At 35.7% G+C, this 12,584-nt stretch overlaps 1 protein-coding gene across 1 annotated transcript; it reads right to left on the reverse strand.

Annotated features, from left to right (window-relative positions):
• Positions 1-237: 237 nt before the first annotated feature.
• Positions 238-4,752, reverse strand: LOC104597085 (transcription factor ILR3-like). Its single transcript, XM_010258481.3, has 6 exons — positions 4,592-4,752; positions 4,347-4,492; positions 3,874-3,942; positions 1,760-1,837; positions 1,507-1,669; positions 238-793 (listed from the first exon to the last, which is right to left on the reverse strand). The coding sequence occupies exons 2-6, from the start codon at positions 4,451-4,453 to the stop codon at positions 530-532; spliced, it is 681 nt and encodes a 226-aa protein (XP_010256783.1). The 5' UTR covers positions 4,454-4,492; positions 4,592-4,752; the 3' UTR covers positions 238-529.
• Between the last annotated feature and the right edge of the window lie 7,832 nt (positions 4,753-12,584).

Below are 12,584 nucleotides of genomic sequence, written 5' to 3' on the forward strand. Positions count from 1 at the left end.
AGGCATCCAACTTCACTCTCCATTGGTACAGATCATCATTGCTTAAATGGTAAGGAATGATCAGAAAGACAAACATGCATCTTGATAGAGCACAACGGCAGAACAAAATTCACTTAACCGACCCCAAGTAGTTGAGATTTAAGGCTGAGTTGAATTTAATTGAATCACAAATACAATCAGCTCCCATCCCAACCTCATTTTAGACTGCAATTTTACCCTTGAAACTAAAAGCTTAGAAAATGGGTCAAGAATACCGCTTTAAAGATAATAAAAGCATGGAAACAAAGAGTGCTAAAATTTACAATGAGAATAAGATTAACAGTTACTTTTTTCCCTTTTTCCCTTTTTGTTTGAAAGATAAGGTTAGCAGTTACTATTAGAAATATCATAGATAGATGGAACCAGCAGTGGTAAGACCAGGAATAGATCAGTGGCAATTCAGACTTTTTTCAATTGCCATCATCAACACCCAAATACAAGTACAACACTAAGGAAAGGAGGACTAGACATAGTAAATAGCCTTAAAGGCCTAAGCAACAGGAGGCCTGAGAACATGATCTTGAGTGGTATCCCAAGATGCAGATGGCATCCATTGCCACATGGCCATTGGTGACAGGTAGCTTGGCTGATAGGGAATGTTCTTCCCATTGACAGAATAAGTGGTAGTAGCTGCAGGGAATGTATGATGTGGCACAAAAGGACATGGAACACACAGGCCCTTTACCATCTGCTCCATCCTCTCTTTCTCTGCCTTCAACTTCACCTTCTCATCCCGCAACTCGACCTTCTCTGTCTGCCCAACATAAGCCCACAAGAAGAAACTAGTTCAGTACCATGTATAACATTTATTTCAAACATAAATCCCAGGAAGCATGGGAACAGCCATACACTTGTCCACTACATAGATATCCTGGTATTTGAGATAGTTGCCTCTCTGCTGTCATCTATTTTTCCAAATATGAGAGAGGGTGGGTATAAAGACCTCTTTTCTACACAATTTATCCTATATTTTCATTATGAAGAAATAAAATGGCATATTTACATCATTTCACTCCCCCACTAACCCTATAGCCCACCATTTATAGGAGCTTTCCTCAAGTGATACTACCAGTCTCGCTGCTTCATTACAGCAGAGACCCAGATCAAATCCCATTGCCACCAGGTTGTGGGGGGGGGGGGGGGGGGGGGGGGTTAAGGGGATGGGGGATGGTCTACACCCTGTTGTGTAGCCCCAACAGAAAATGTGCTACTACCAGTCTAAAGCTTCAAATTCTGAACTAAAAATTGCCCAATGACTAGGCTAGGTTTTGGCATTTGGAAAGGGCTTCTAAAAAGAAATTTGCAAATTAGAGCACAAGAGCAGATTTGGTTCTCAGACACAAAAGCCACCAAGTGGACTAAACAACAAAAATAAAGGAAAAGTATTGGCAGCAGCAATTGAGTTTAGCTAGTACGAGGGGCAAGTGCATAAAAGAAAACATCAGTAGGAATGCATCGTATAACCACCTTGAGGTTTTGTATTGTAACTTTAAGTACATCATTTGTTTCTTTAAGCTTTTGTGCTTCAAGATGTAGCTGGTTCAAAAGACGAGTTGCATCATTCAGGATGACAACCTTGTCTGCCTTTGGCAGCCTCCCTGGCTCCAGAATGGAACACAACTCTAAGAACCTGAGAACAGAATATTGCATTTTCATTTAGATTGTGGAGAACACAATTATTAGTTGACAATCATAAAAAGTGGAACACAGATTATCATGCCTATCATTGAGCCTGTCCCGTCGCATCTTTTCACGGCAAGCTTTGGTTCCTGGCCCAGCAGAAGACTCTATACGACCTCTGTCAAGAGGTGATATTTAGTCAGGGAAAGTCATGGAAGCTGAGCTTGACAAAAGTCCAATTCTAAAAATCCAGATATCCATAAAATCATAAAATTAAAAACCAAGCTAATGTTTGTCGGTTAATAAAGGCTAAGGAGATAATCTGAGCTAAGAGCTAAAAACTTAGAGTGGCCCAAATTATGTAAATAAGAATAATTATCCAAAAGCAGTGCTGCATAAATACATTGTAGTAAACTGATACAAGCAATTCATATTGCATCAGGATATTAGAATATTAGATCCATGTCACGATCCCCCATTTACTTTATAAAAACCCACAAAACTGGAAAATAAAATTAATAAACAAATTGATTAGGATTCCAAATAATGCTTTCTCAGTAAACACTAAACAGTAACATAAAAGTGCAGAAACTAGTTTCCAACATTAATATAAACATTGTAAGTTTGACACCAAGATCTGGCTCCAATTTATGAATGACTTGAAGCCACAAATCAATCAAAACAAAGACAAGTCAACCAATATCTGCAATAAAGATTCCCAAAACTCCCTCCTCCCAATGCATACACATACGCATGTATGCGTGTGCATGCGCATGCACAGATCAAAGAGAATAAAAAGAACTTCATATAATAGCATAATTAAACATATAAAATAAAAGATATGCATCTATAATTGCATAACTAGTCCTCATACAAGGACACCAAGTAGAATTATCCCACAATTGCCACATAGGCATTTATTTTACTTAACAAGGGTCAGCATATCCAACCAATCCAAAGTTTAACAGATCTAACAGTGAGTTATCTGCTTGCTGAGTTACAAGTCATTTGTTAATGCAATGGAATGGACAATATTTACCTTGAATAATCCATGCCATTACATACCTACAAGACTATTTTGGTTAAGGATATTATAACATATCAAGGATGTCATAGAAAACTCCATCTACGAAGCTGAAACATGTAAGCAACCGCCTGTCATTGATGAAGATTCTACAGTTCTACTGGAATTCCGGGAACATCTATATATGTAGACGGATAGGGAGGAGGAAGGAGGATGGAGAGAGGGAGGGAAAGAGAGAGAAAGTACCAATTGCCTGTCTACCAACTTATTTAGATTATTCTCCACCACACCAAAATGATATATTGCAACATTTTTTCAGGAAAAATGATTCATAAGATAACCACATGACAAATAAAATAAGACTATTGGAAAATATGTTCGTATTTTTTGCACTAGTTCAACATATAGTATTCCAATACTGTTTGTATATATGCTAACCTGCATTTCTTACACTTCTTAATTTTTGCTACTGTATTTCCTACACTTTAGTGGCATCAAGTAGCATGATGAAATCCATCAGTAGTCAAATAGAATTTGGTCTTCCAATCAGAGGACTCATCAGACCCTTTGCCATGAAATAAATTCCAATTTTAACACATCAAAACCTATCAAGAGCGACATAGAGTCTTGTATCATGTATGATTTGTTATTGTACGCAGTTCCCACACTCGATACTAATGAGTTTGTTTTGCAAAAGTGATGATTTGAGTGGGCATTAGCAATTCTATTTCAGAACCAAAACGTGTACAAGCTACAACTTCAGAGTGAAAGTAACTTATTTTCATTTCTTTAGCATCTAAACACACATCCTTTGAGTCCTAAGCAGCATCTAGATAACAGAGATATCCCAACCAAATAATCAAGATAATAGAGATATCTCAACCAAATAATCAAGATAATAGAGATATCTCAACCAAATAATCAAGATAATAGAGATATCTCAACCAAATAATCAAGATAATAGAGATATCTCAACCAAATAATATTTATAATTAATCAACTAAGAAAGAAATAATAGAGGCTAGCATCCTTTCGACTTGTCAGCCCTCATATTATTATTTACAAATGAGAAAAATAGGAGTTCACTAGAAAGATAACAGTAGGAGAAATTAATAATACCAGAAGGAAAATAAAAAATATTTATTTAACAAGTAAAGAACTACAAGAATCAATGAAATATTGACATGTACCGCTTCTTCAAGCATGACTTTTCAGCACAATTCTCATCCTTCAGCAGAACTTCAAGTCCAAGGCCCAAACTGCAGAACAATTTTTTTAACTCAGAAGGCATTTGTAACAGTTCAGCAGTCCATAAATAATTACTTCCAAGCATAATAGGTAAACGTATCTAAATTCTATAACCAGAGCAGAAGGGGAGGGGCAGAAAATGAATACTCTACAAAGATAAAGGCTTGAAGCAAGCAATTTGTATTAGTAGAAAAACGGAAAAAGAAAAATTAAAACACCGAACAATCAGTAAAAGGAACAAGCTCTTTTTCACCACCATAGACCTGGTCCTCCCAAACCCAGACTAAACCATTATCCGTATCAATCTTGATCAGAAATTAAAGAGACTAAAATAATAAAAATAGATAGAAATATTACAAAACCCAACTATAATAATAATAAAGATAAAAAATCACAAAGAAAATAAACGAGTTACCCTGAGACTGCTTGATCGCTAATAACCTGAGGAGGCCAAAGATATTCAGCGGCTTGAACATCATCCATATATTCTACAAACCAACTACAATTCTGATCGGAATCCATCTTCACAGATCACTCAAGCAAGCTAAATTTCAACTGTAACTGAAAAAAGAAATAGCAGAGATATTGACCCATATATGCAAAGTAAACAGAGAGCAAAACAAGGAATTCAATCGAAGAAGGAAGACTTGGTTGAGCTACCTTTGAATAATAGCCATGGTTACAGAGAAGGGGGAGACCAGATTTTCCAAGAGAGAAAGACATCTTGAACAAGGAAAAGGAATGATAAAACCCGAAGCCGCGAAAGAGTTCACGCCATATACTCATATCCGAACAGCAACTCGAATGGACACCAGTTTTTCACTGAGAATTATTGCTGGTTCCCACGAGCTGACCGAAGCAGACTCCCTCCCTCTCTCTCTTCGAAGAATTTCACTTTGAGGCATGATGCAATGAAGAAGCTCTCATCATAACAGAAATGAGGTACAATCTAAACTGCCACGTATTAAGGTAGAAAAGATCAGGACGCACCATTTTATGGGCCCACGCTAAATAATATTTAGAATTTTAACTAAATAGAAACTCTCAGACCAGATGGCTGAAATTTATTTTTAGACAGAAATGATACCTATTTGATGTTGAGTCGAGATTCTCTTGCATGAGGCAAGTTGCAACGGGCAACCGAAAGGAAGACTGTTGCAGTGGCGCCCGAGTACATTGCAATGAAATACAGCCTAATGTACAGCTATAATGTAATGTGGGTAGGAGATCTGATTTGTATTGTAGGTACTGTACAGGTTCTCTCCAACATCAATTAGAAACACCCTCTATACTATAAGGTCTGTGACAAAGATTCTCCTATATTTTGTTTTGGGACAAAGACCTTCTGTACATGATCATGAAACAAAGACCCCTTGACCGTTAAATCAGATAACGAAATACGTTAAATTATCAAAATATTTTATTAAACTTTTTCTATTTTTTTGCCTTTTTTTCTCTTAAAACTTATTTAATCTATTATTTTTCCCTTATTCTCTTGTTTTCCCTCCTTCACCGTCCTCTTTCATTCTTTCTCTCTCCCAGCTCTCCGAAATGAAAGGACGGAGAAATCTCCACCGCTGCTACAATGGGCACAGGGAGGGAGAGAGCTGTCGCCCATGTGCTGAAGTCGGTGGAGGGAGACGCTGGATTTCTTTTCCAACGTCGCCCATATGTCGCTTCCCATTCTCCGCCAAACTATTTATGGATGGAAACACGACTGGATTTCTTTTTCAACGTCGCCCAAACATCAGCTGCGCGGGTTTGGACGGCTCCCCTTTGCCGATGGCGATGGATGAAGTTGAGCGGAGAGAAACATCAACTGGATTTCTTTTTCAATGTCCAACGTCGCCCCATCGCCACCGTTTCCCACTCTGCTGCAACACCGTTGGTCCATGTTCACCTCCCTACTCTCCAACTTCGGAGACGACGCATACGGTGGTGTGGCAGAGGAAAATGAATTGCTTGCCTTGTGGCAGTGGTGCCGCTTCTGCCAAGATATGGAAATCGTCGCACCGAGAGGATAAATATCGCCGTACGTAACTTTCCATGTAAAGAATCTGTAAGGGTCTTCGGCATTGACGCAAGAAAGAAGAAAAAGGAAGAGCGGGAGAGAACAGAGAAGCCTGTTGTCCCCCACTACGTCCTCCTGTTCTCTCTGCCAGACCTTCGCCTCTATAATAAATGGCTAAATGGGGTTGAAATAAATGGGGAGATCTATACAAAAGAGAGTCTCTAGTTGCTACGGCACCATTAAAAGGGTTACCGATGAGAAGGGCGGGAGAAGAAAACAACAAACAAAGAAAAATAAAATATGGGAGTCCCCCCTTCTCTCTGTGTCTATCCTTAGTGTGCCTCTGTTTTGTTCAGAGGTAATGCATGAAGAAGTCGGTAAGCCTGAAGTATTCGATCTCTGATCCACAAGGGCCTTTTGTATTCGGAAGAGAGAGAGTGTGTGAGCTGTCAGTGTTGTAAAGAAGAGGATAACTCTCCGGCCTCCGCTCCACTTCCAAGGCTTCGAACGGAGTGAGCGACGAGTTCAACAGTTTTTTCTTGGGTATTACAGTTTTTTTTTGGCTATTAAGCATTGCAGTTTTTCATCATCGTCGGCGACGGTTATAGAGACGAGATTGAAGACGGAGAAGAGAAGAAAGGGAAGATGAAGAGAGAAATCGGGATTGAATTAAATGGGTTCAATCACGACGGTGTTAAGGGAAAGGGCAAGAAGAGAGATCGGAGGAGACAAATGTGAAGGAACGACGAGTAGTACCGAAGGTTGGGGAAGATGAACATTGTTTTTTTTATCTAGTTATTAAAAGAGTAATATTGGGATTAAAAAATAGTGTAACGGCCTTTTTAGATAAGATAGAAGGCTAACGGAAGGAGGTCTTTATTTCACGATCATAGTATGAGAGGTCTTTGTTGCAAAACAAAGTACAGAGAGATCTTTGTCACAGACCCATAGTGATGAAGGGAAATTTGGCCCGACCTCGCGATTGCCCGACACGTGGCAAAGGCAAGTAGCTCGGGGCAGTAGAGCGCCCAAAGCGAACATTGGAAGCAAGTCCAAGCTCACTACCGAGCCCGAACTCCAGACCGCTGTACTTAGTCCGAGCTCCTTGTTAAGAGCGAGCTCCCTGTTAAGGGTCCGAGCTCCCTAAGAACCCGAGCTCCCTAAGTCCGAGCTCCCTACTAGGAGCCCGAGCTCCCTGTTAAGAGCGAGCTCCCTGTTAAGGGTCCGAGCTCCCTAAGAACCAAACTCCCTAAGTCCGAGCTCCCTATTAAGAGCGAGCTCCCTGTTAAGGGTCCGAGCTCCCTAAGAACCCAAACTCCCCAAGTCCGAGCTCCCTATTAAGAGCGAGCTCCCTACTGAGAACCCGAGCTCCCTGCAAGGAGCACGAACTATATTGGGCCCCAAGCCTCACGAAGCTTACCCGAGCTGGCCCATGGCAGCTCGGAACACTCAAAACCGAACTCAAGACACCTCGCTCGCCACTCCAACACTTCACTCCCGAAGCACCAGGCCAGCCAAACGTACCCGACACCAAGGACGTCTGTATCCAAGGGCGACGTACCTGACTGATTTGGGATCTGACGCCTGACAGCCGCACTTCAAACGGCTTCCTGCTACCGCCACCTGCAACCGTCGTCACTAGCCGCAGAGACGGCTCCGACAAAAGGAACAGTGGCGGTTCTGCCCGGCCAGAGGAAATGACATCCGAACTGGCAGGGGTTCAGAAGTAATCATGCCCGACCTGACGGAGGCCTGGAAGTGAGTGCGCGAGGTGGTTATAAAAAGCTTCTACCCCCCAGGAACGAGGTATGCTAACTTTCGCGCTATCTGGTTTATCTTGCCTTTGAAGAATTCTAATTTGAGCTTCAGAACCCTCACGCCGGGTTCTCCCCGGAGCTTCTCTTCTCCCTCCTTTTCAGGACCCTGTTACTCAGTTCAGAGGCAAGATCATCGACAGCTAAGACCGGCCAGATTGTGCATCATCACATAGTATAGGTGGATTTTTGTAATCTCTTCGGATTTTGTTTTCCGGGCAACAACTCCAAATGGTTATCGAGAAAAGTTGTTTGGATAATTTTTAAATCCAATGTCTATATACTTCATCACTTGGTGTAAAAAAAATATAGGTCATCACTTATTCAGATAATGCGTGAGACAAATTTATTTTCTATAAAACGCGTAATTAGGAATGACAATTTTTCTTATTTTTGACAAAGGCCCGACTTTCCCGACCTAATGGGGCTTAGAATTGGATGATTTTGACAAGTCAGGGATAGGGATAAAGATCGAAGACAGAGATTGAAATTAATCTTAAAATCAGATCGGGACGGAGAATATAATCTCTACCCCGAACCCGCCCCATTGCCCTTCCTACCGTAATATCACGCAAAAATGCAAAGACCCAATTGACTAACCCCACAACATACCAATAAACGAACTTAAACCAGTTTTATGAAGCGAGAATGTTTGCTTTCATACGAAGGTTGTCCTCGTATGGGTTCGTTTGAACTTTGGAGATGGATTTTATCGCCATGGAATCCTTCTCACACGCATCTTACAGTACTTGCAACCGTGCATTGGGAATGAGATGCTCGAATGCACGGCTGCAGCCCGGAAAGAAATTCGGATTCGTTCATTTGAACTTTGAACATGTTTCCAATGGAATAATAATTGTTATTTATTTATTTACTAATAAATTAAATTGTGAATAAATAATATTTCAATGAATTTTAGACGGGTTGATGAAATAAGATGGTATTGGTATTCCATTAAATAATATGAGTTTAAACCACAAAGACCAGTTTATACCTAATGAATACTTTGTAAATAATATAACATATCTTTAATCGTGTCAATTTTAAATAAAATAACGGGAAAATGACCACCCATAGTGTGGAAAATGACTATTTTAGGTCAATTTGTTATAACGGAAGTATATATATATATATATATATACATATATAAGTTGGATGTACATATTTCAAGCCTAACCTGAGTTTTTGAACTTTAAGATGGGCTTGAACCAGAAAAATTTAGGCCTAAACTAAACTCAATTTGAGCTTAGGTTGAGGCCTCGGGTATTGATCCGATGCAATTTACGTTTGTCCAATAATTTATGATATATCTATATATTATCAGTCTATTATATCTAGAAATTGAGCTAAAATGTTCAATATGCCCAAGCCCAAGCCTAGCCTGGGTAGGGATGGAAATAAAGTGTTGAGAAGGGTTTTGTAAATTCTAAATTCTATCTGTCAAGTATGTTGGATTTTGAAAATCCAAACCCTCCCTGCACATGAAAATGCAAAACCCTCAGTATATTTAAGGGTAGGGGTGGGTTGGGTTTAAAACTCACATATAATTTTCTATTATTTCTTATTATATAAAAGTAATAAAAAAGTAAAATAACATAAATAAACAAAAAAATTCAATTATTTGATTAAGATGTAAATGAACACATAACACTATCAATCATCCTTTACATCTAATTCAAAATATTATTAAATTCAACACCTACTGCATAAAGTTTAGATGCTTTCAAGCAATACGAAAGTTGAGGGGTCAGGTTTAGCCTAATACCCTACCCTACTCGTAATGTACGAGTTGTAGAATCTCAAAACTTGACTTGCCCCAAAACCCATAATTCAATAATAATAATAATAATAATAATCGCCTCGTCGAGGTGGGTAGGGGTGGATACCCATCGTGTAGGGTAGAAACTGTCATCTCTAAGCCCGAGATGCTTAGTTAAGGTTGAGTTGGGCCTAGGTTGGTAAGCTCAAGCTTAACTTTGAATTGGACCAAGCTTGAGCTTGAGGGTTAAGACTTACGATTTGATTGACCATCAACCCGACCCAACCCACTCAAGTTGCACCTAGTAGGGACCCGTGCGATACACAGGCTTTATTAAGCGAAAGAAATAATAAAAGCACATAAGAGTAGACAATTGTTTTATATTTTGAACCTTTTAAATAATTAATAATTAGTTATAAAGAGAGAATATTCCTATTAAAGGTTACTAAAACATGGTTTTTTTTTTTTGTAATGTGGATGGATCATCATCACCATCATCATAGCCTTATCTTTTATATGGGTCGACCACATCCAAAATTATAATTTATCAATGCTTGTAATGTGGATGGATGATTTGGCAAATTTGTGGGGGGGGGGGGGGGCTTGCCGGTATGTATGATTTTGTTTTCCAAATAAAAATCACAACCTATTATGATGTAGCAGTTGTTTTTGAAAAAGACAATTATGCATACGAGTGACTACCCCGTGGTTATATCCATATTTTAGTGTCATTATTTATGTTAATGCCATATGAGTCACATCCACATACCATGGAAATGGTATCCCTTAAATGAAAAAGTAAAATTAACTGTTTTTCTATTCCATCATCCATGGATCTATTTGGATAGCTTTGCTATATAAAATGTGGATGGTGCCACAAACACGTCTTAATCATGGTAAATGCATTGTTGCACCATAAAAGCTTACCTCATATAGCATAGGGGTGACATCCAAAGTAGGCAAATTACCAAATACAGGGGAGGTTGTAAGTTCATGGGGTGTATGGTTATATGAGCATGTTTCTAACCCACTTTTCCAAATACCTAAATAATCTCTCATAAATTATCTTTAATTTCTATTTATCCTCTCCCCTACATTATATATATATATATATATATATATATATATATATATATATATATATATAATTATGTACTAACAATTTAAATTATGCTTTTCTGGATTATCAATTTAAATGCTTTTAAAATATTTAATAATATATAATAGCTTTAAATAAATACAATTTAAATAACAAAAAAATTAAATATTTTATAGATTATTTAAATATTTAAATAATTAGATATTTATCATAACTATATTTTAAATAGTTAAAATAACGAGATTATCTAATAAATATTTTTATATTTTTACAAAATATATCACAAAATTATGTACTAACAATTTAAATTATGTTTTTACGGATCATCAATTTAAATGTTTTTCAAATATTTAATGGTATGTAATAGCTTTAAATAAATAAAATTCAAATAACAAAAAAAATTAAATATTTTATAAATTATTTAAATATTTAAATAACTAGATATTTATCATAACTAGATTTTAAATAGTTAAAATAACGAAATTATGTAATAAATTTAAAAATATTATTTAAAGCAGAAAAATAATTATAAATATTGAAATTAATAATAATAATTTAATATATTACAAAATTAACAATGAAATTATGTAATAATAGTATAAATTATGATTTTATGGATAATTAAACTCCATAAATAAATAATATTTTACATATTATTTAAGTATTTAAATTACTGGTATTTTAAATAACAAAATATTTAACATAACTAGATTTTAAATAGTTAAAATAAATAAATTATGTAATAAATTAAAAAATTTTATAAAAAGTAGAAAGATAATTATAACATAATATTAAAATTAATAATAATTTAATATTTTTACATAATATTGTAAATAACTAATTTCACTTATATCAAGTAATAATTCGAGAAAATAACTTTCAAAAAAATTAATATTTATTATTAATAATTTTAAGCTCTTAAATTTGTATTTATTATATAATTATATATACTAAAATTAATATTTATTGTATTTCAGTAATTATTTATTGTTTTGTGATAAATGTATTTTCAATGATTATGTATAAATTTATCTTGTTTTGTTATTTAATAGAAAACTTTCAATAGTTATTGGAGATTAAACTACTATTAGTGAAAATTTTAAATTTAATTTATTGTACTATTGTGTTTTTGTTATAACTTATTGATTAATATTTATTAGAGATTGAACTATTATTTGAGATTATACTATTTATTGACTAAGTTAATATATTTTTAGTACTTATTGTAATTTTGTAATTATTGTATTTTTTTCATTATCAATATATTTTCAATAATTATGTATTTTTCCTATAAATTTTCAATAATTATTAGAGATTAAACTATTGTTATTTATCAAAGATGAGACTATTAATTTAACTGAAATTATGAATGTTAATGAGTTGGTTTGGTTCGGTCGTAGGCTCTTTGGCCAACCAAATTGACTTTGTCAGGTTGGGGAGTTGGTCAAGTGAAACCGACCCACTCAAGTTGTATTGGTTTGGGTTAATTTTTTGGTTTGGTCAATCGGTTCAAAAGATTTAAACTTAAAAATTTAATTTAATTTTAAAAATTATAATACAATTATTAAAAAATAAATTTATTATATAAAATATTTTAGACTAAGAAATATGGGAAATTTCCACTTTTCCATATTTAAAATATAAAATATTAATATATATCCATGGTTAGGTCATTCGATTTTGATTGGTTTACAAATAGCCAAAGTGAAATTGATCCAACTTGGTCGAATTGGGAAATTTTGAACCAAAGTCGACCTAAAATACTAGAAAACCGACCAACTCGGGTTGAGTTGACCAGGTTGGTCAATTTCATCAGTTTGATGAATAAACCTAACTGAAATTAATTATTGTTATTTTTGTATTATAAAAAATTTATTAAAAATAGTATATAAAATATGAATAGTTATTAATTATTTAAAAAGTTGAAAATATAAAACAATTGTCTACTCTTATGTGATTCTATTAGGGTC

Source organism: Nelumbo nucifera, chromosome 2, assembly GCF_055504915.1.
Source record: "Nelumbo nucifera cultivar China Antique chromosome 2, China Antique-T2T, whole genome shotgun sequence".
In the NCBI taxonomy this organism is placed as follows: domain Eukaryota; kingdom Viridiplantae; phylum Streptophyta; class Magnoliopsida; order Proteales; family Nelumbonaceae; genus Nelumbo; species Nelumbo nucifera.

Excerpts from the sequence above, each read along its gene's own strand:
- LOC104597085 (XM_010258481.3), bottom strand. The coding sequence starts at position 4,453 with ATGGATTCCGATCAGAATTGTAGTTGGTTTGTAGAATATATGGATGAT. Across the intron at positions 1,838-3,873 it reads AAGTCATGCTTGAAGAAGCG|AGGTCGTATAGAGTCTTCTG; the intron begins GTACATGTCAAT and ends ACCTCTTGACAG. Across the intron at positions 794-1,506 it reads TTACAATACAAAACCTCAAG|ACAGAGAAGGTCGAGTTGCG; the intron begins GTGGTTATACGA and ends TATGTTGGGCAG.